Here is a 24,363-nt window from a genome sequence, read left to right as displayed (position 1 = left end):
TGTCTAGATAAAAGACTGGTGTGTGGCCAGATATTAACCATATGGTGACAGGGTTCTGAGCTCTAGTATCCTAGCACACAATAATCTTATAATTGTGTGCCTGTTATATTTGTAAACGTTTTAAAATTCATTGCAAAATTCATTCAGTGGGTCAGCAAAATCTTTGGGGGATTTCATGTGTCCAACATCATATTTATATGTCTAGGACACAGAGAATCATCTAAAGCAATGAGGCTAGTATTGGCCAGAATTTAGAGCTCTGATATCACATAAAAAGTGAAAAATCTTTATTGGCTCCTTATATGAGTTGTGCACAGATTGTCCTACATTAGAGACAGATGTTGAAGTGTCGATGAAGCCACTGCTGAGCTGATGGACTGTAAAACTTTAAATGACTGATCAGGTCCTTCCAAGCGTTTGACTTATATGTGGCAATGATATTTAAACTGTGAAAAGTATAACTGGTTATTATAGTTAAATGAAAAGGAAACAATATGTCACTCCATAAAGAGTTAATGGGTATTTAGGTCATGAACGAAAATGAACAGGCTTGCTGGTACTAAAAAGTCAGGGTTGATCCAATCCAAACACAGAAATCACTATTTAAATACACATTCTTCCACATAATATCCCTTTCAACTTGCTTCTAACTATTACTCTACCTCAATAGGTGAGTAGCTAAGATGAAAAAAGACGTTTTGTTTATGTTGGCAGTGTGTTAAGGCCTCAGCAGTGTCAGATGTAGGTCAGAGTGGCACTTGTGCAGAAAACACGTGTGGAATGAGAGGAAGTGGATCTCAGGGGAGGCAGCAGGACTACACAGCACACCAGACTGAGACACAACACAGGAAATACTCACTACACCACAACTCTGCAGTCCTGTGCCCATATATGACCTGGTATGTTTTTGCTATAATCAGTTAATACATTACAGAAATACTGCAAACATTTGGTTGCAAAACTGTTTAATAAATGGCAGTGATACTTGGTTAGTTGTGTGTCGGAATAAGAGTGTTTTTTTGTTCAACAAACAGTTGCTCATATACAGTAAAAGTATCTAAACATAATCACATTATGTCGTCTGTAGTTGAAGCATCCTATGCATAAAAACCAAAGCCCCGCATTCCTCTCCACAGTAGAGTTTTTTTTTTTTTTAAATGACAAAAGTAGGCCATGCTTAGTGTCCTATAACAGTAGCGGACACGCTGTCATTCTATGCTCAAGTGCTTTCCAGGAAACCAAGGCTAAATAAATTAAAGGAGGGAACTGCCCTGCAGTTGCATTTACTTTATTTTTTCAGGTCTAACCAAGTGATCTAAGGCTAGTGCCTTTGGAAATTACTTACAGATGACTAACCTACACTTCAACATGCTTAAATCCTTCCTCCTTCAGCTTTCAGTCATTCAAACATGTAATATGAAAACATGTCAATCTTCTAGCACAAAATAAAACTTTTCAAAGACTTACACATACTGGCTACATGACATGCGAAATCACAAACAAAATGATTCACTTAAAGCAGACCCAAAATTCAGTAAATTAGGTCACATCTTATTCATCTCTGGGAATAATCAGTAGTTAATTCTTTTTGCTGTCCAGCAACAACTCTTATCTTAGGGTGCTTCGGATTCTGCATTGTTCTCAGTGCTGGTTCCCAGGGCAGGGTGGGGGAAGAGAAGGAGGAGGTCTTGGCGGGGCTCGTGATGGTGGGGGTCCGTAGCGTGATTGTCCTGGTGGGGGTCTGGGTGGTGAGCGGGTTGGACGGTTGGGAGGTGCTGAGGTGGAGGGGCGTATCAGGGGCCGGTGCTCTGCTGGGGGCGGTGGAGGTGGAGGAGGGCTGCGTGGTGGAGCTCTGACTGCCTCGTCTTTCACCCGTGTAAAGTTGATGCATCGGCCCTGCACGCACACAGCAGATGGCAGGATAAGTGACAGTTACGAACTAAAGCTAACCTCCTTGTCATGTCTGTGCTTCACCATCCAGTTCTGTTCATTGACCTAAGCCATCACTTTATTTACTTTCACTATAAATGCAAAATGGTGCATGCTTAGAGATCTGTTTAAGACATGGCTCTCAAAACAAAATGGGTTCCATGGACCCCCAGTAAAGCATAATTTCATTATAATGGTGGAAAGCACAACCCACCACTATGAAAGCTATTATAACTATAAATAATGTCACCTGGAATCTAAAGTCAATGGGTTCTGTGGATTCACAGTTCCAACAAAAAAATCAAAATATTATTGTATAATACATAATGCCTAATTTTTAAACAATTTTTTTAAGAAATAGTTTTGAATTTTAGTGCCTAATCATTTAACTAATTGGTCTATAAAATAATTCTCAACTAAGGGGGTTCATAAAAATGAAAATAATATAAAAAAAAAATTAAGGCAGGAGTGTGTGAGTGCAAATATAAATTAGGCCACTGCCCTGTAATAAAAGGAAAAAAAAACAATAAAAATAATAAGAAAGAAAACAAAAATAATTTCACCTAAATCATGATGATTAAAAATAATTTTTCATTGTGTGAAAACAAACTGAGCCAAACAATTTTCATACTGGGTAAAGTCAATTCTGCACAGATGATGAATGTTAAAGAGGGTGAAACAGAGATATGATAGTTAAAGAGAGCAGAAACCTCTTACAAAACAAATGAGAAAGAATCCTAATCTCAGAGTATTATGTGTCTTTGCCCAGATGATGACCCCAAACAGGCACAAGACTTCACACATCCAAAATCATTCTATCCCTGAAATCATGGGGGTGGGGTTTTAGAGGTTGCAGCATTGCACTTTGGGAAGAATGAGAGTAGCAGTGAAAAAACCCTTTCCTCCAAAAGCTTTGGGAAATAAAACCTGCATTCTTACAAGAAAAGTGATTCATCACTGTCAGGAAGGTTAAACTTTCAGAAGCCATTGTCAGGAGATTTTCAAGGGTTTTAACTTAAGGTCAAAGCAAAGAAAAGGTATTCAGAGTGTACTTTACGCATCATTTATTGTGAAAAATAAAACATTCAGTAATGTTGGACTCACAAACTGCTGAAAGTGGAACAACTTCCTCCTTTGTCAGAGCACTAGACACACAAGTCTCTAGAGACTCGTACGTAATTACATTTTTAACACATATTGTATTTCAATAAAGATATTTAAAAAAAAAAACAGAACTTTAACACATCATGATTTACAAGTTTGTAATATCACCTAAAATGTTATATAATGAAGAGTAAAATTAAAAACAACAAATGCACATATTCACATATTCTCTCTTAGGGTCAGTTAAAGGATTTCTGTTAAAGGTTAATCTCACTAGATGATAAAGACAGAGGAATCTGTTTGAGTCAATCAGTTACACTTAATATGATAAGGCTGATGTTGAAGCTCTATTGGCTAACGAACAAAAAAGCACAAGGCTAGTTGAAAAATATTTGTCCAGTGCTGAATTCAAAAACAGGGTCAGAATCTCCTTTAAATCCATTTGAATTACTTTCACTTGAGTGGCAATGAGAGCAGCCGTCAGGGAGGTGCCACTTTCTGCCATGCTGTTTGATTGCTCATCAGACAAACAGATGGAGAGATTAAAGGCCACGAGCCAGACCATGACAGGAGAGATTCCATCTTTTGTTCCAGGTCTCTATAGCACTGGATCAAGGCTAGGGCAAAGGCAAGCGACCGAGAGCACCACTTTCTTTTTTATGGGTCATAGTGATGAGGACACGTTCAAGAAATGCTGGGGAATGCTCATTAACTCAGTACACACAGCTAATCTCTCCTTACATCTAATGACGGGGGAAAAAACGAGCTTTATCACAAGATGTTGTATAAAATTATGCACTGAAGTTTATCGAATGCTGACTAGCATTATACAAGCTTCATGTTTTGTTCTCCTTAATTCCAGTTTTATACAATGACCAGCATCAAGAGAGATGTGTAAGCAGTATTTCCTCTCCATTATAGCATATTGCTCAGCTGATGCTGGCCTCTGCATGCAGAAGCCATTAAATACAAATAAGTAGTGTTACAATGTGGTCCAGTTCTGTGTACAGCAATGCACCAGGTGGCTGGTGGTAAAATGTGTTGTTTTGACACGTATTTGTAGAAACTGCTGTGGAACTGCTGCCGAAGCTTGAAGCCTGCTGGGGAACATCCACACTAGTTAAAACACCATATGGAGTGATTTCTCTCCAGTTCCCCTGCCCCCTTTGCTCTTCCTCTCTCTTCCTTCTTCCTCCTCCACATCTGCACAGCATTCAGGAGGCACCATTCTCATTCGGCCCATATGCTCACTCCGGTGCGGGGCTGTTGCTCTGCTGCTCGCCAAATTGTCCCATTCACCACACATGACTGCTAGAGTGATGGCTTCAGCCTCCCAGCTAGGCAGCCATGAATTAATCCCCATCACCCCCAATGCTACCCAACAATGGCCAAGCACAATAAAATTCAAAGCCTACCCTGCTCACTTGCCCCATGTCACATTAGAGGGCTCTCGGTTTAATAAGCTGTTAAATCAGACCACCAAGTGTCTGAGGGTGTTTGAGTGTGCTCTGGCTCTGACCAAGATACAAGAGGACAAAAAAAGACTGAGCTGCCTGAAAGGAAAATCAGTACAAAACTTAAAGTCATATGTTTTTCATCCACACTTGTAAATGATGCTCACTGGGAAATCCTGCTAGTCAGAGTGGGCTGTTTTGCCTTTAGTAGGTCAATACCAAAAAACAAACCGAAACACTTCCTCCGTTCTTTTAAGAATTTGTTTTGTCTTAGCATTAAATGAGCCGATCCATAGCATGCAAGGTTACTCACTTTCAACCAGCGTGGCCTTGTAAACCAGGCAGACAAAGGATACAACAAAAAAAACTTTTAGTGACAAGAACTCCTTTCTTCAGAGAGTAATAAACCAAACCTGTCACATTTGCATCACAATGTGTGCACTGAAGCTTTTACATAATGAGTTTAACCTAAATGGCCTCTGTGTTATATATTAGCTATAGGTTCTATGTTAATATTGGGTATTAAAATTAACCAAGTGCTTTTTCACTTCTTGCCTTTCTTGCCTTTTTCTAAAGCAAAAAAATTGAAGCACAAATCACCGAACCTACCGATCTAGATAGGTGTACATTGTACCATAATCACCTCTTTTTTCTTAAAAAAACAAATCATTTTATTAATTAAGCCTCACTTTTTTCAACACATTACTACAGTGTGTTTTTCATCTACACATCTGAAACAAAAGTAAATTAATACATATTAATAACTGTAACTCTACCCCAACTCTGGATGCTCCACCACCCAACTTCAGAACTTCAGACTAGGCAACAAAACCCTTTCAGAAGTTTTTACCATGCATAGAAAAAAGCAAAAACCTCTAAACCTGCAACTCAGAATTTGTGTTCATTTAACTGATATATTTATATAGTACAATGTTAAATATAATTGTACTCTATATAGGAAACTATATTACCTATAATTATTGTACTTCTTTAATTCTTATATTTATTTTAGAATCTAAACTTATCTTAATTAGCAAGATGAAAGGTTTGCATGTCTGATGTTACAAATATTTTTAATGTTTGTTATTACGGTGTCTTTTGACCTAAAACAGTCAACATAACTAACTTCACAGTTACGGCCTGAAGAGTTTAAACAGGTTTAAACTCATCACAGCTTTACGTAGGCATCAAGAGAAAAAGAAAAAGTAAATACACAAACCAAAGTGTAGAGGAGAAATAAGTGACAGAAAATTGTCTGAGAAATATGCAAAAGAGACAGGAAAAAGTACAAACCCTCATTTATATTTTATTCAGTAATATTATTTGGGCTGTTTTACAGTAAAAACCTTAACACAAATTTTGGTTACTATTCTTCTGAATTAAAAGAAGAAGACAGAAGAGGAATAGCTGGAGGGAAATCAGCAAGTGGAGATATAGTAAAACAGTAAGTGTGTGAGAGTAGGTGAACAGAGAGACTGCAGGAAGTTTGAGAGTGTATTCACTGTGGTATGTGTTGACTGAGCCAGGGCAGCTCATGGGACATTGTCCTGCAGGTGGGCATGAAACACACTGCTTACTGTGGACATGCTCAAACCAGCCTGAATGCTACAGCTGTTATCAGCCAAACCCTCTTCTTTAGTGAATCTGCTGCCTTTCCCAATGCTTTTCAAAGCTTCTGCGCAGTATATAGAGCAGCTGGGCATTGGCCCTGCCTCACACAAGCAGCCTATTCTGCAGCACAGCTCAATAAGACAACATTCACATGAGTCCATCCACAGTGAGAGTGCAGCAATAGCTTGCTCAACTCAATAGAGTCGGACTGTATGGTGTTCATCGCTCCGGCCCACATGAAGGATGCCTTTCATAGCCCTGCAGATGTGTTGCCGTGATACGGTCTGCTGTTGTAAAATAACGCAACATGTCGCAGAAGATCTCACACATTGAAAAATGTCTCGTCACAGAAATAGGATGGTAATGGACATGAAGAAGAGACTAGACTCAATACAAGTCCGCTCCATGTGAAAGAAAATATCTATTAGGGTTTAAGATGCAGATTGTTTGACTGTGTTTTTCAGTGCAAGGGAGTTGCTCTTATCTCTGAAATTGCTACAGTGAACAATACAAACGCCTTGGACCTGCAAATGTCTTAAGTGCTAAAATGACAAATAATCATGATTTTTTTAATAGGACCAGAACTATCAAAATTTACATTTCTAAAACCACTTTGGCTGAACAAATCATCACAGCAGAGAGCCAGTATAAACATTAGCCCCTTGATGCTCTGTTCTTATTTTTATACACAAATGCACACACTAAATCCAACCGATACAAAATTCATGAAGTGAAATGAAACACTTCAATAATTACATGCTAATGAACACAAAAGGAAGAAAAACACAGTCTCTGTGTAAACCATAAACCACCTTATAAGGCAAAGAGGCACGCTAGATCTGAGCACTAAAGCCAGATAAAACTGCATTCCATAGCAGGAGAGCTGTGGTATTTGGTCACACATATCACTCAGACACAGTCTGCTACAGCAAATACATGAAGTAATATTTTGGATGGATTCATATATTATTCCTACCTGATCTCCAGGCTGAGGCCTCATAAGAGACACTTGATCATATCCACGGCGGAGCAGAGCCCACAGAGCATCCAGTTTTCCCTAAGCAGCGCAGACAGGAACAACACTCAGAGATCACCATAAGACCTATGTGTACTTTTAATATTTCTGTGAGATCAAGAATGTAATGATACTTTATAAACCAGTGGCTTTTATTAAAACAAATGTGGTGTGCAATATGATCAATATGAAATACAGACCCCTCCAAAATTATTGGAACAACAAGGCCAATTCTTTTGAAGACATTTGGGTTTGCGGTCAAAAGATGAATATGATTCGACAGATGAGAATTTCTGCTTTTATTTTCTGATATTTACATCTAGATGTGTTAAAAAAACTTCAGAACATTGCACTTTTGGTGGCAGACCACACAACTGTTAGGTGACCGTTACAATAACGTCAGAGGGGACTGTAAAAAAATAAATCAAATCACCACACCATCCTGTGGACAAAGGTTTAAAAAGTGATCACAAATGAATTTATAGCAAATTATCTGTGGAGAAACTTAAGTACCTTAATGGGAGTGTACCACCGCCTCTGTTGTGAGCGCCGGTGTGCTGTCGACCTCTTTGGTTTGGCCTCATAAGGCTCAAACTCCTGCTCAGGCATCTTCACCACTGCATTCTTAGGTTTCTCCAGCTTAGCGCCTTCCTCTGTAGAGCCTTTCTCCCCCCAGCGCACCTTAACAAACAGCAGCAAAACAAAAAAAACTAAAAACTCTTGTTTCTGTACTTGTAATTATAGTCTATACCTTCGGTTTATTATAATGCAGCAGCACAAAGTAAAATTAAACACAAATGTAACATCAGAAGGCAAATAAGTAACAGTACAGTTTTCTGGGGAAGTGGTAGCTCAAGTGGTTAAGGCTTTAGGTTGTTGATCAGAAGATCAGGGTTCAAGCTCTAGCACCACCAATATTAACTGTTGGGCCCTTGAGCAAGGCTCTTAACACTCTACACTAAATGGGCGCTGTATCATGACTGACCCTGTGCTCTGACCCCGGCCTCCAAAGTATATAAAGAAAGAATTTCACTGTGCTCTAATATACATGTGACAATAATAAAAGCTTCTTCTTTCTAAATCGACTTCCTATGGCTCACTTGTTACATCTGTCTTACAACGTAGTTATAAAGACTATAATAATAATAATAATAATAATAATAATAATAATAATAATAATATCATTGTATTCAAATGCAAGGTTGATAAAAATGCAAACATCTACTACCTCCATTCTTTTAATGCCCCCAACTCCTCTACCCCCATAGTAAGAGGCATCAACTGTAGGCCACTTCTTCTTTGGCAACCCATTCTCATCATCAGATTCCTGAACACACACAAACACAATAATTTCTTTCATTAAAAGATTAAACCTGAGTCACCGGGTACACAAAGCCTAACACCTTTTCTGTTCAGGATTTACTCTTCAGTCTACTTCCACCCAAACATAATACACACAAAAACACAGCTGAACAGTGCAAGAGACACAAATAGCATCTTTATTGTTATTCCTAATTAAAGGGAAACTTGCATCTATTAAACCTCAGCAGACAGACGTCCTTGTTTATGGATTCAGTGTTAAGTGGCACAGATGCACACTCTAAGGCTACTCCCACAAAGCTCTCTTATTTCACATCAGCATTGGTGACTGCTCGCCGTTGACCTCTGGGAACAAAACGAGTACAAGAGGGCCATTCTGCACGTTCTGCTGCACGGTGCCTGTGTACTCTATCATGCTGGAGGTCTAGTCTTTCTCCTTATAGTCGCTCCCTTGTACTGCTGCAGTACCAGCACATATGTCACTGTGTCACAGACACTAATTGAGACAGTCGGGTGTAAGCCAGTGAAGTATTATGAAGACATTTTGTAGTTATGATAAAAGCTTTGATCAGATCATCCTTATTCTGTAGTGTAGATATAAGTTATAGAAGTTTGTTTGAATGTGTGTAGGCTTAGGGAAGCAAGTTTACCTATGAATGATGCTGATGTAATAAAATTTCACACTGCTTTACAGATAAATGCTTTTATTTGTAACCGTGAAATGGATTCCGCCATTAATGGCAATTTGTTAACCCCAGTGTGCATGCATTTGATGTGAAGTTTAAAGGTTTTGCTCCAGCATGTAAAACCCCAATTATAGTCACTTTGAATTAATCCATTAGAACAAAAACAAATGCTGTATGTCCAAAAACATGTTATCATTTTTTAATGCTAAGAATGCTGAGAATCTGATACATTAAACAATATCACACTGTTGGCACATCCTAAGCCTGAATCTGTTTAACCCTAGTATGTACAGATTTATAAACAGAGATATAAATGTATACAGTGAAAAAAAAGGACTAAGGGTCCTACAGAGCTGATTTTCATACACATAGTTGGACCATTTCAGATGGCACAATACCACTTTCTTCTTTTCCGATCAAATAGTGTTTTCTTTATAAACTACTAAGCATTAAAAAATATTTATTTTTTAAATAAATCACTTCAGTACTAAAATATTTCACACAAAAATCGCTTACATTGTAAATATAATGATAATACAATAAAATCATTCCTAGCAAAAGAAACAAAAAGACAAGTCTCTTTATACGTAATACAAAAATCTCTTTATATGTTCAATGTCAAAAATAAATATCTTAAACAAATCTTTACAAATATGCAATTCTGATTAAATCTTTGGAATTTGTTACAGGATTTAATAATCAATATGTTTTTCAGATCCAGTATTTTTTGCTGGTATCAGCCTGTTACTCAGTCCCTTCAAATTTTTGCTGAGTTTTTTTTGTGTTGTTGCAGCCAAAATTTTTTTTATAATTTGCGACGCAACTTTGCAGAATTTCTTTGTGCTTTTTTTCCAGACATTTTCTTGAATTAGTGAAATTGCAAGTGCAGGATACTTCTTTTAAACTACCACCCGTGAAGACACATACAGTACATGATTACTTTCTATAATAGCTGTAATTATGTTCTACGCACATGAACTAAAGAGGGCTTTGGCTGAAGGTGTGTTGTGATGATCTCACACAAAGCATCTTGGCCCAAATCTGTTTAGAATTTGTGGTAAATTTAACGAATTGCGAGCTCATCTAAATATCACAGAGTTTGCTTGATTTTGTGTTCATTCTTGCAAAAACCTGAAAATACTGGAGGGACTGATTACCAATACTGGGTATCAGATCTGTGCCATCTGTAATAAAAATACTGTCTTTTCAGAGCACATGTGCACTCCAAAACTAATCACAAAAGTAATACAGAGCACAAACAGTAACACACAACAAATAGTGGACACTGAACTTACAGGCTCAGGTGGTGGTGGAGGAGGAGGCTCTTTAATGACCTGTTTATAATATAACAGTAAATCTTATCAAATGTAAAACTGATAATAATATTAAAGCAAGCAACAAGAACAACCTCTAATATGTAAATACTCACCACAGTACAGCACAGAGGCCAAAACCACCACATCAGCAGCAGACCCACAAGCAGGAAGATCACCAGCAATGAAATGAGGAGAATGGTGCCATCAAACTGCACTCAGACAATTTCATTAATAAATTTTATCATTTCCACATCAGCCATGTCAGCAAAAAAACAAAAGCAAGAGCCAGTGCACAGTGCAAAAGATTGAAGAAAGAACTTATCAGATCTAAAGAGGCCTAAGAGAGAACTATCACAGATCAGAATGTGAACTTACTTGATAAAAAACAGACTCCTCTGATGAAAGAAAGCAGAGGAGATGTCACAAAAGTATAGAGAAAAGAGCAGGAAAGGAAAACAAGAAAACACATAAGAAACCTAAAGAAAGATCATATCAGATACTAAGAGGAATGCAGAGAAACAGAAACAACATTATGAGCTGAATCACAGTCTAAAATCTTCTCTTTTTGCAATTTTTCTTCATATGCAATACAACAGAATTTTATTCATGTAGCACTTTTACCAATAAACACTATGCTTTATAGAAATGTTCCTATATACCCATAACAAGAAAGCTGTGTCAGGAAAAACAAACATGAGTAAGAAACCTTCACCCCTCATTTATAGTTGTTTAGTCATAGAACAGTAGATTCAACCAGTAATTAGTAAAAGACACACAAAACAGTCATTATGATTACAGCAGCAGTTCTTCCAAAGCAAAAAAAAAAAAGTGAACAAATGAAAAAAATTTCAATATGAAAAAATGCATTTACATTTTTTTATCAAGAGATTATTAGAAATCAGATATAAGTTTATTCAGCCTGTTTTAGATGCCAGTACATTACCAGTACTTATGTTTAGATTAATAATTTTTAGTAATCTAAAAATAAATATATTAAAATATATAAAAAAATATTTTTTATTTTTGCTTATTAAAATATTATAATAGAAAATACTAGACAGATTTGATAATCTCCAAGATAGTTTTACTTGTTATGATGTATTTTCTGAGGTGTAGGTACAAGTCTATAGCATCCAGTTGAGATTTTTCACTCATGTTTTGTGAATTGTGAAGTGGTTTAATTTAGGGTGTTTTGGATAAGATGAAGCTGGTGCATCAGTCACAGATCACGCACTGCATATACTTACACATTCAGTAGTGGTGATGTGCACTGAACTAGTGATGTAAGACAAGCCCTCATTCATGCTGACCTGAAGGTATATCACCCTGCATCAGAGCACAAACACAGACAGAAATCAAACTTTCCACCACATTAAATCAGCACATTCCTCCAGTGGCCTGTATGAGCTTGTCTCAGTTTTTTTTTCCATCAGAGCTCGGCCCTGGCAGAGTGGACCACAAAGCTGGATAAGATTGTATGTTTATACTTCTTGATAAAAAAAAAAAATCTTAAAAGCTGCATCAATTACTTCCACTGAACTGTGTATCAGTTTTCACTATCGGAATGCTGGGAGAATGTAGAAAAGGTCATTAGACTGGCCATTTGGACATAAGATTTCCAAAACTATGTGCAACCATGAGATGTCACATCAGGAAAGATGGGCAGATAAGTGGGAATAAATTCTAAACTACCAGAAATGGTGGGATTACTGAAGCGTGTCAAGGTACCAGTTAATAAGGGGGAACAGAAGGGAAAAGCAAGACATTCTCTTTCTTTTTCTATTATAGTTCCTCCTTAAATCAGAAGCCCAGAAGTCATTATCCCGACAGCAGGGGCACACCCATACATTATGTAAGATAAATTACTGGATATTTACAGATTCAGCTTTAGTTAGCAAATGGCAATCCATTTACAGGTTATGACATTCATTTACAGTTTATGGACTGATAAGTTAATTAATTAATTATTAAAATAAATGTAATGGTGCATTTACTGTGCTACCTTCTTTTCTATAATGTTTCAGAAAGAAGACACACATTATTATAAAGTAAATAAGTATTTAATATTGCACATTCACTTGTTTCAATGTGCTCTGTAGAATCCTGCAAAAAACAGTTCCTCTATTAGACAGTAAAATCCCTAGGAGGTGAAGAAAGTCTTTTTTTCTAACAGGGTTCTTATTACGTTTTTCCAACATCCTGAATATTATAAAATGTAACATGATACCATTAAAATAAGCAGCATTAAAAATAGTTTGCTTATCTAAATAGTTTTTCACCACAGTTTAATAATATTACACTCACTTATCAACTTAAAATAAACTGCCAGGAGAATCAGTGGAAATAATACATTTGATATGATTACAGTAACATACAGTAGCTTGCTCTTGCTGTATGTAAGTACAAAGAAAAATGTCAAAGGCATAGTAATGCCTTTTTGTGCATGTGACTGTTTAATATAATGTATAAGAAAAATAATAAGTAGCAGCGGTTAAAAAGTAGTGCAGTTCTAAGGTTAAACCACAGACAAGGCAAAACAAGACAGGACATGCTCTGACCAGTCGGAGAGCACACCCTTTTAAATGTATTATTAAAAAGACAGAAAGTGAATATGTTCAGATGGAGGATAAATACACAGACTAACCCTACATTGTAAATTCTAGACTAAATTTACCCCATTTTCTCTTGTCCCACCCATTAACCATTAACTAGCTCTCAACAATCCTGCAACAGCTATCAGCGAGAGAAGGTGAAGGCTAACACATGCTTCCTCTGAGACACATGAAGCCATGAGCTGAAACACTGGAGAAAAGTGCTAACTGCCCTCTTTCATATACATTACCTCACAGGCACTGACAACTCACTAGTATAGTTCTGACAAGGCACTCTTTGTGTGTTTGGTGTGCCACTGCTACTACTTTGTCTTTCATGAAGGATGAGATGTTTTCAGTAAAAGAAACAGTACTATTTGAAGGATGATGAGAACTTTGACACTAATTGCCCATTCTTGTGGATATGAAAGCTGTCAGTCAGTCCCTTTGGCCACTTCATATGACAGCTCTCTTAAAAATGGAAGCTCACCCAATATGAGACATGCTTCCATGTTTGGCTCCATCATAGGCATTAAAGTTCGAGCCTGGTGGAAATATCCGCAGCTTTCTCTTCTGGGGCAATCCTTCTTCCATGTACACAAAAAAGAAGGAGACTCAGATGTCAATAAGTTACTGTAGGGCTTTCACCCCTCAACATTCTCTCTCTCTCTCTCTCTCTCTCTCTATTTCTCTTCCTTCGCCTGATTCAGTTTGGAAGGCCTGCTCAATTCCTCGATAGCCCCTTGGCAGGGGGAGCAGGAGCAGAATGAACGGGGCTCCAGTGACAGAGCCATCTCACTCTCCATCAATCAGGCAGTGGCTGGCCCTTTTTAAGCACATCTTCTGAGAGCCTTTCAGTCATCATGCATTTGGGTGACAGGAGTGACAACTTTATCTTATAAGACATGGCTCCAATAGAAGTGAAGGGGGGTGACAGGCAGTTTGTGCCCTAAAATCATCTTCTCCCCCACCTTCTCACCCATCTTCTCTCCAAACATGACAAACATCTCATACGGCCGTCTGCAAATCTGTTAATAACACTGGCATACATTACATTTGACATACTGATAAATTTATTAACTGTAAATAACTGTGCAGTACTTGACCAAACTGGTATTTAATGCAGGTTTTGTTACTAGCATGGTCATTGTCCTGAGCCTTTGTAATCCAATAATAACAGTGTTCTATAAAAGTACTCAAAAGGCACACAAGTAGAGTTCAGGCAAAGTTAAAAGAACTAAAAATAGTTTTATTTATTTTATTTTAATTTTAATTAAATAAATAACAAAAAAAGTGTTATTTTATGCTTAACATATGACCAATAGGGTTTTTGTTAATAATAAATAATGAATAGTTTATTGTTTATAATAGCTTATTAACAATAAATTATTAATATAATTAACAGAAGGAAAAAATAACAAATCTAATAATGAAGAAAAAGTTACTCTTTGCAAGATGAAAACAGATTGGATATGTTCATAGCATTCATGAAGAGTTATCTTGTCATAACCATGGTAACAATAGATAATCTAGGTTATTGGGGAGGGGCAAATAAAAACATGAGTGTGTAGCAGTTGTGCAGGCAGAAATGCCATGTTAATGAGCGCGGCCAAGTGAGAATGGCCAGACTGATCCAAGCAGACAAGAAGGCTACTGTAACTCAAGTGACCACATCATGGTGAGCAGAAAAACACTGCAGTATGCACAACTTGTTGAATCTTTTACTTGGATGGGGTACAATAGCAGAAGACCACATCAATTTTCACTCTTATTATCCAGAAACAGGGATCTGAAATTACACTGGCATAGGCTACCCACAACTAGACAGCTGAAGATTGGAAAAAACACGGTGCATTTTCCTCAATCGTCCAGTCAACTGCCCAGACAATGAGATCACATTTTTCCCAATCTGTTGTTTGTTGTAGAAGTAAACTGAAGCACTTGTCCTGTATCTGCATGCTTTTATGCATTTTGCTGCCACATGACTGACTGATTAAATAATAGTATAAATACGCATGTGTGCATGCATTTCTAATAACACTGCTGGTGAATCTATGTGGAGATTTATTCTGACATAATATTGTACTATGCAACAAAAATGGCTGGATAAATATATCATCATAAATGCAGCCATTTGGTTTGACATGTAATGAATTAAAAGATAAAGCCAGCATAACCATTTTACACTATTGGATAGAAGAAAGATTTTAAAACATTACAAACCCATGTCAGTAAGCATGTCTTCTGGAAAACAAGAAATAATCCTGGCAATTGCACATATGTACAAAATGCACCATATTGTATTAGGAAACTGCAGAGCATCAGAGAAAGTTGATTATAATACACAAAATATTAGTAAATGATTCACCGTAGTCACCTAGGATGTACCACCTACCTTTATGTACAAACACTCTGATTAGGCCTACAGTGGCTTTTCACAAGAAGCCAGATGCTTTCCAGGCTACCAATCAAGACAACAACAAACATGCCTTTGACACTTTAACCTGGCATCAGACCAGGGAGATGGTCACCAAGAGCAGAAATGTTGCAAAAATGCTGTGGTGACAAAGATGATTGTTTTGTATAATAAACCAAGATTTTTAAATTTTTGGCTTCAACAAATTAAGCTTGAAACATGTCTGAGCCAGGTCTGCACCATATTTGGGCCAGAAAATAAAAGTAACATTTACACCAGATCTGCAGATTCACATGTTAATATTAATTTTAAATGCAATTATGGATTTGGCATAAACAAGTCCTCATTATGGTTAAATAACTATTTACATATGACCTGTTTGAAAAGGACAAATGTTATGAAATCTAATATAGTATAATATAGATGATGTAGATATAAATACACAGACCAAGTGTTCAGTTGCGTAGAAAAAGAGCCCCTTTAGCATCGGGACCATGGCTCTTTCTCCCCAGGAGACAAGAATTGCTTCAAACAATCACGGAAAATCTACTTTGACAAGAACAAGACGCATAAATTCCTCAAGGTGTCTATAGCCAGCGGTGCTCAATATTAGGCAGCAAGCTTGAAGTACATTTTCTGAAACATTTGTTGTGAGACCAGATTATATAGACACAGGATTCTATGTTTTGCCTACTCTGTGTGCTATAGGTTTATACCCATCCTCTCCCATTCCCATCTTCTCAAATACGAGAAGCCAATTACAGTTATCCCTCATCTCTTAGAGATGCTAATTAAACATTCTGCACATCTGGTGTCTTTGGTGTCGTAAAGCTTGACTGATGCAAGGAATGTACAATGACATTGACCCAAATGTTTCAAGGATAGTGATGTATTAGGGCAAAGAAGGTAGTGATTGGCTTTGACACTTACTTTCCAACTTCATCTATAACCGGTGCTGGGCAAAGCAGAAGTGTGTCTTCAACATTTACAGGCTTTTCATCTGTGAATAACAAAAAAAATACAATATATGCAAATAAGTGTGTGTTAATTAACCCCATAATAACTTCCATTGCTCATCAGTAGGTCCATTATTTAAAATAAAACAAATGGCAACTTTTTTACTGACAATAAAATGATTTAAACTGACCACATTTACATATTTAAATAAAATTCAGAACTAATTGCAAAGTTACTTAAACTCACTGTTACTTACTCACTGTGACTGTGCCATTGATTTTGAAGCTGCACAAGACTTGATCAATGTTTCTGGCGTACAAAAATCCTCTGCCTCTCACAACCACTTGGAATGCCTCTGCAAGAAATAGACACCAGGACAGTATGGTTTAAAATGACCAGCAATGATCTACTATTCTTTATACACACCTGCAATGAATTAGTTCTTGAAAAAGAAATATGAGAACAGTGATATGCGAAATGATCAAAAACTGTGATTACATCATTGTATATAATAATAATTAAAAAAGGGCCTATGTTTCACAGGCCCTGAGAACAATCTTTCATAAGAAAATGCCAGTTCATTATGAAAAATGCCATGAAGTATGCAAGATCATGGACCTTTCTACACAATGGGAGAGAGTCAGAGAGCATATTTTCCACTGATGATGATAAAAGCCATCGAGTTCTCACATCACTGTGCGTTGTTTGACTGGGGAGGGGACTACATTGGTGTCTGAGAAAGCTGGCTGTCTGACCTTTGCGCTGCTTCAGGCACTGCTGCAGCGCTACTGACGGCTGCTAAGTAGCATATGTTAGAAAGAAAAACACCCTCGACCACAGTGAGGGTGTTCCAGGATGCAGAGTGAACATAAGCTTATGCGTTTCTGCTTGAGGATTTAGAAAGTGTGTTAAAAAACGGAAAGGTCTTCACTCATTTCACAGAAAATGTCCTCTGTATGGGTGAGCATTTGTCTGACCTTTAACATTTAACATTAAAGTTCACTGAATAAAAAACTTCTGTGGACATGATTCCATCAGGAAAACACTGCAGTAAGTAAATGTCAGGTGAATGCCACTGCTGTAAGACATACCCTCACATTATCTGTTTCCTTCATCTTATTGGATAATATTTCCTTAGTAGCACAACAACACAACATTTTAATCCATGTTTGTCAACAAACTACTTTAAGAATATGGAATGTATTTGTAAGAATAATTCTATTACTCCTGATCACATGCCTCTGCCATGCTCTGCCTTCGCCAGGCTTTCCTCAGCACTGCCTGCCTAATGTGACATCTGCATGGCTGAAATCGGTAATTCCTTTTAATTTCAGTGAGTGCAGCATGTATGTCCTTTTCTTCCCCTGTTACTGTCAGATGTGGTGCGTCAGGTTGTGACAGGGCAGCATGGAGGATAAAGGTCAACACTGGAGAGTGCAGTGGGTACTGCTTGGAGCAAAATCATGAGCAGGGGCTGGTACGCTGCTGACCTGCACCCGCCACACCATGCTGAGAAACTGACGCTTCCCGTCCACACCTTAGACCTCAAATGGCCAGGTCTCATAGAGCTAAGGTGACATGTGCAAGATGGGACTTCAATCACTGCCAATGAATGTTAAGGTGTTGGGGCAATGGCTGAGCAGTCATCAACACAACAATCGCTGTCATGTCATATATCAAGAAGGGCTCTCATTGTAGCGAGAGATGGCCCGTGTTCAGGCTGTGTGGCCTGGTCACTTCACATCAGCCTCACACGAGAGGGCTAATCATGACACAGTCCATAACGGACTGAACAATATCTGTGACATTAAATTCTATCTTAATTATGTAAGACAAATAAATTCCGGTAAGAATATACTGTTGGTTGATGTATTCATTTCTGCATCCTTACTTAATTATACAAGATAATATGCTTAAATTATGATTAAACCTAATAGGTAGTGATAAAGGAATATTAGCCCATGGTGGTTTTCTGAAATGAATTTTCATGGCATCTGGATTAATTACTGGGTAATATGTTCCACTAATTATGACATTCATTGTCATGAAACATTTCCATTAAGGATTAAGTCCATCAATCATCGCATTAATAATGTAAATTTGATTTATTGAAATGTTTAAAGGTATGACAAAATCCCATAACATAATCATATTATGATAACCAGTAAACGCTCATGTAATATCTTTAATGATGACTCTTTCATAATCTTATAGTTTCTTACAGAAAAAAGTAAAATGATTATTTTATCGCTCTTTACTTGGCAGCTCACATGGTGACAGAAATAATCTCTCAATCTGGTAGGATATGATAAAGTAATATCAGAGAGGTGGGTTATTTTTTTGTGCCTGGCTGATTTGTCTTGGCCTAGTTTGCCACATCTGATCGGTGTCTGAGGTCTGAGCTTCTGAATGACCAAACTCCTACCCATTCTTGCATTTAACAGTGAAATACCCATTTGTTTAATTGGCTACAGCTCAGTGGACAAGCCTCCACACTGAGCACTCGTGTATGGAGCGCATAGGATGGATGAGGCTTGACATGACCTTTTTAGCATGCACTTACTGCAGAAGAGTGCACTTACAGCGCAGTCACTGTGGCAAACCAGGCGAGCAGATTAGCGCTGCTCAGACATGATCAGTTTTCATTTTCTGAGGAGCTGAGCAGAATAATCCTCAGTAGACACATTACGCTACAGCCAGCCAGTTGACACACAAAAGCAAAGCAGTTTCACTTCTGCATACTAAATATTTAATCTCTATATATTTGTAAGTAGTACACAGTAGTAATTCTGTAGACATTGCATGAGCATTAAACCTGTGAATGTCAAAGTAGGGTCCAGGAACTCTCAGGAGTCCATGAAGCATATCCAGGGGTTCTGTGATTTTTTAATGTAGTTATGACAATGGTAATGAAAACTCACCATTATCAAAATTATTATGTTTATTCTTATAATTAGTAAACTGATTAACTCATCCCTTGAATTAAATGTGTTTCATCCAAATCTTAACTCAAAAAAAAAAAAGGTCAAATAAATAATGTCAACTTGAAATCATGCAGATGAAGGTCAGGAGCTCACATCAAACATAAGAGAATGGGGTAAAGTGAGATCTCTGTCACTTTAAATGTGGCATGGTATCTGATGATCTCCTGGGATGTACATGCACCAAAATCTCTGGAATTTAGAATGGTGTGAAAAACAAACAAAGAAGCCTCATGGGACTGCAGACTCCAACAAGTTGATGATGAGAGAGATCAGAGGAGAATGACCAGACTGCTCTGAGCTGACAGGAATTCTAGAGTAACTCAAATAAGCACCCTCTACAAAAGTGGTGAGCAGAAAAGTATATCAGAATGCACAACATGTCAAACACACAAAAATACTACAGCAGCAGAAGACCACATCACGCTTCACTCCAGTCAGCCAAAACCTTGAATCTGATGCTATCATGGGCTCAGACTCATCAAAACTGGACAGTGGAAGACTGGAAAAAGAGCAAGTGATTTGTTTTCTAAACTTCAACTGTCCAGTTTGGGTTACTCTGTGCCCATGATGGTGTCAGATTCTTGGCTCCAACCAGTATGGCCATTGTCCTCTGACATCTCTCATCAACAAAATGTTTCCACCCACAGAACTGCTGCTGACTCAATGTTTTTTGTATTTCCTGTATAAACTTGAGACTGTTGTATGTGAAAACAGCAGGATCTGAAATAGTCAAGAGACCAGAGGTCAGACTTTTGCCTCATACTGATGTTTGATGTGAACTAAAGCTCTTAACCTGTATCTGTATGATTTTTTCATATTGTGCTGCTGCTGACTGATTTGATAACTGCATGAATGTGCATGTGGAAGGGTGTTCCTAATAAAGTGGATGGTGCATGTATGCTGTTAATAAAATTCATGAAATTGGTCTGTGGAATTTATTTTTTCAGTTAAAAGTTTCCCTGGGTGCAAAATGTTTTTAAAAACCCTGTTTTTAATGATATAACATCCAGTAGACCTCTGCTTAAGTTCTTACCTCCAGCACACACACTTGATGGCTCTGCTGCTAAAATTTCAATGCATGATTTTTTGATGATCTAAAAAGAAAAAATCGTTTAGCTTCACAATACGATATGCTTAACATTATAATCACACAGCTTTCACTGAATATAAATGTTATATTGCATACTGAGACTATCACAGCAGAACACTTACTGAATCAATCATTCCTCTCAAGGCGTGGAAACCTCCCACAACAGGAATCACATGCTCAATGGTATCTGCGATGGTAGCCAACTAACACACACAGTACAAGTACAATACTATTACTATAAGCTCTACGAATCTACAAACAACCCGTACTGAAGCTTTCGATGAACATATTGATAGACTATTTAGTATAAGTAAAGTTTTGTACTTAGTACCTGTGTTTGATTAAAGTCTTTAACTCCCACACAATACACAATGGCTCCCAGAGATCTGGCCCTCTGTGCCTGCACACAGACACACACAACATGCATTAAGTCCTGATAATGCATTAATGCTATGCAGAATTAAGTAAATGAAAAGAAAGACAGCTTGTTTACTTGCCTCTTGCTGTGCTGTGATTAACTGATTTGTATTTAACTCGCCATCTGTCAAAGCAATAATAACACTGGCTGTCCCTGAAGAGAAAATGTCACATGACGTTAGTTAAATCTAAAACAATATTACGACATACACTGTACCTTGGTGAGACACTTACCATAATTTCCATGATATATTTGTTCATTTGCCTAAAATTGCAAAGCAAACATACCAAAGCCTCAGTATAATAACAAAGTGATATATCAGGGCAGAATTTGAAGTGGAATAAGAAGCATTACAGTATACCTTTTGTAATCCAAGATTCATATTTGTGTCACCTCCTGGTACCACATTCTTTAGCATGCTCAGACCTTTGGTAATCGTATTCCTGTTTATTAGGAAAAAGAAAAGAACCCGAGACTGAACCACACTGTTTATTTACACAAAGACTATAAATTGAGGGGCAGGAATGTCTTACCTATTTTCAGTTAGTTCCATGATGATAGTTCCTTGTGTTGAGAAGACAATGAAGGACATCCTTAGCATCGGACTATAATAATAATAAATGTGGGGAGAAAAGTTATAATCAGGAATATGGCACTAAAATATCACAGAAGAATAAAACAGAACAGGGATTACCTTGTGAATTTCTCTGCGAGATTTTCCACAAAGGAGTAGATCTCAATCCAGTGGTTTTTGACACTTCCAGATCTGCAGCGAAGCAAAGCATTAGAACAACCAGTTTGATGTTTTCACTGTAAAAGGTCCACAGATTTGCGATTATAAATAGTAATTATTATTTTTAATAGTCTGACTGAAGTAACTGCTGGACCACCCTGTGCATAGAATGTAGATTACTAATTAATTACACTTGCGCAAGCATCCCAACAAGGTCTAATTGCCTTTGTGTCAGATGACTGTGTCTGCTGTTAACAGGGAGCAGAACCCCCTCCACTTTGAGCTAGTCAGTTGAATTGGAACAGATGGCAAGGGCCAAGAGTAACAGGTTGAGATTCAAAGTAGAGCTGGCATGTACATCAGCCTGTTTTTAGTCCTTCATCACTGACAAATGTGCATAACACAGCTACTCATATTTCAGCAGTGTGATACCATAAGATAACATATGTGCTAAGAAGGATATTAGATGTGGCACTGGACTCCTTTTGGTCTGCACACTAGTTTTTAGACTTATTATCATTCTTGAACCCATTAATTTATATCATTAGTAGTGTAGTAACTGATTCAGATTCTGGGAATGAAGGACAGTGTCGAATTCTTATTTTATAATCAGTCATAATATAATACAAAATAATGATATATATATATATATATATATATATATATATATATATATATATATATATATATATATATATAAAACATGTTATAATGGTATGTTATAATAGTAGCTGTAGAATACATACGCCTCAGAAGCACATGTTGCACTTATTTTTTCACTACATCTACTATATATTTTTCAATAGATCAACACTGAACAGGTTGGTCAATAGACAAGAGAAAGAACCTTAACACAAATTTACCATCAGTTATATCAACTATTTGTTATATATCAGTGGATATGTAATTTACATTGAAGTAACATGACACTGAAAATCAGGTGCTTCTGCCCACCTTTGATTGTGAAACCAACTGAAATGACATTTGTAATAACCTTTTAGAACTTTATTCATATGAATGGTATAACCTGCATAATAACTATTTACATTATATAAAATTATCTAATACAAGAATTAGGTGCATCCTTGAATTATGATTATATTTGACTTCTGGAGGCTTAAATACTATTCAGTATTACTGCAGGATTGTTGACTGACTCAGTTAAAGCAAATGAAATATATTATGGTTACATTACAGCACAGTTCTTCATTTCTAAAATGTTTAATCAACTGGGACTGAAGTCTATACATGCTCTAAATTGGTGCATAAAAAGCTCAGTATTACTGTAAACCAGCAAGTTGGAGCATGTTAAACTATTCAGACCTTCCAGGTGCTGCAAATCTAAGATCAAGATATAGAGCTTCAGTAACACTCCATAAGTCCTGCAGAGGCCAAGCAGCTGAGATCTACATCATCCTGCCTTGGGTGTTGGTTGGTGGAAGGAGGTGCTATAGGCTAATAACAACAACAACAAAAACAGCCATAAAATGTAGTACAAGCTTTTGGTGACACTGTGTATATGTCACATATTTGAAATTATATAACCATTCAAATCAAGTCATTCTACATGGAAAAACAAAAAACAAAATAATAATTTTAAAAGATGGTGGTTTTGTTCTGACTTTGGTCCAAATGTTTCTAATTGTAAAGATTATTTATATAAGGTTTTACTTAATCAAAAATAGCAAAAAAAAATGAAGTAATACTGCAGCTTGCAAAATGAAAGATGATCACTACAGAAAACACAAGAAATCCCTGTCAAAGCCCAGCAATAAAAGGCATAACGTCCTTGTTGGACATTATTTCAGACCCTCTAAAGTATTTCGACACTAAGCTTTTGTCATTTTATCTACTCCTCGCTTTAGAATAGAATGGACTGCAATGCAAGCAGTGAAATTCACACGCGGTTGAATAGGTTTATTAAACCTCGTGGTAGTGTTACTTGTCATGCGCATCACATGTAAAGCAGTCAAATGGGAACGCATGGACACTTCAGATTGGTAAGCACCACTTACTTGTCGAGGACAAAATACAAGTCGAAGGCACCTTGACAAGAGTTCTCCTCGTCTTTAACATTAGGCTCAGCTTTTCCATTTGGAAGTGTGAACATCGCCATTCCTAACAGAGCCACGGTCAAACCAAAGCTAAGCAGAGGGCGCGCCATCTTTCCCCCAAACAACTCATTCAGTCCCATACAAAACCAGCGACAAAACGGAGATTGCTCATAATTCCTCAGAAAACAAATAAATATTTCCAAGCGAACATATTCCACCTAGATAACAAGGAATTGTCAGCGTGTGAAATGCTGCAGCGATCCGAGTGTCCGCTTCCAAGCCATCCTGAATCGCCCCTCCTCTAGTGCACACTCGGAGCGCAGACACGGAGAGTGCACTTTATCGGAGGAAGTGCTTTTCACCCAAACACACTTCACTTACAGACCTGCTGCGGTTTAAATACGGAATTAAACTACATGCTGTATTTTAAGATATGTTAACACATCTGGATAAATTATATATAATCTAAACGTATTCTTATTGCCACTGTACGGAAATTCTGAACAGCCTGAATACAACTTGGCCAACAATATCACTGGACTGTTGGATAGAACTAAACTCAGGAATAGATAAGACAGGATGCCGCGCTGTTCGCAGTAAATCTGATATCCCTGTGTGTGTGTGTGTGTGTGTGTGTGTGTGTGTGTGTGCGTGCAGCTTATTGTTGTTATTGTTTTTGTTGTTT

At 37.4% G+C, this 24,363-nt stretch overlaps 1 protein-coding gene across 2 annotated transcripts; it reads right to left on the bottom strand.

Moving 5' to 3' along the window:
• Positions 1 to 948: 948 nt before the first annotated feature.
• On the bottom strand, positions 949 to 24,021 carry antxr1d (ANTXR cell adhesion molecule 1d). 2 transcript variants are annotated; one of them, XM_058386608.1, is made up of 18 exons: positions 23,640 to 24,020; positions 21,586 to 21,657; positions 21,425 to 21,496; positions 21,253 to 21,334; positions 21,125 to 21,155; positions 20,971 to 21,044; positions 20,805 to 20,873; positions 20,596 to 20,676; positions 20,417 to 20,477; positions 16,656 to 16,754; positions 16,373 to 16,442; positions 11,683 to 11,761; positions 10,549 to 10,644; positions 10,415 to 10,453; positions 8,342 to 8,440; positions 7,627 to 7,794; positions 7,075 to 7,155; positions 949 to 1,896 (listed from the first exon to the last, which is right to left on the bottom strand). In XM_058386608.1, exons 1-18 carry the CDS (start codon positions 23,816 to 23,818, stop codon positions 1,642 to 1,644), a joined length of 1,707 nt encoding a protein of 568 aa, XP_058242591.1. In that variant the 5' UTR covers positions 23,819 to 24,020; the 3' UTR covers positions 949 to 1,641. The 2 variants fall into 2 exon arrangements, with proteins under 2 accessions (XP_058242591.1, XP_058242592.1); XM_058386609.1 differs by lacking the exon at positions 10,549 to 10,644 and having other exon boundaries at positions 23,640 to 24,021.
• Positions 24,022 to 24,363: the final 342 nt, after the last annotated feature.

Source organism: Hemibagrus wyckioides, linkage group LG03 (assembly GCF_019097595.1).
Source record: "Hemibagrus wyckioides isolate EC202008001 linkage group LG03, SWU_Hwy_1.0, whole genome shotgun sequence".
Taxonomy (NCBI): Eukaryota; Metazoa; Chordata; class Actinopteri; order Siluriformes; family Bagridae; genus Hemibagrus; species Hemibagrus wyckioides.
The sequence above is the reverse complement of the archived record's forward strand: the minus strand, read 5'-3'. Positions and strand labels throughout refer to the sequence as shown.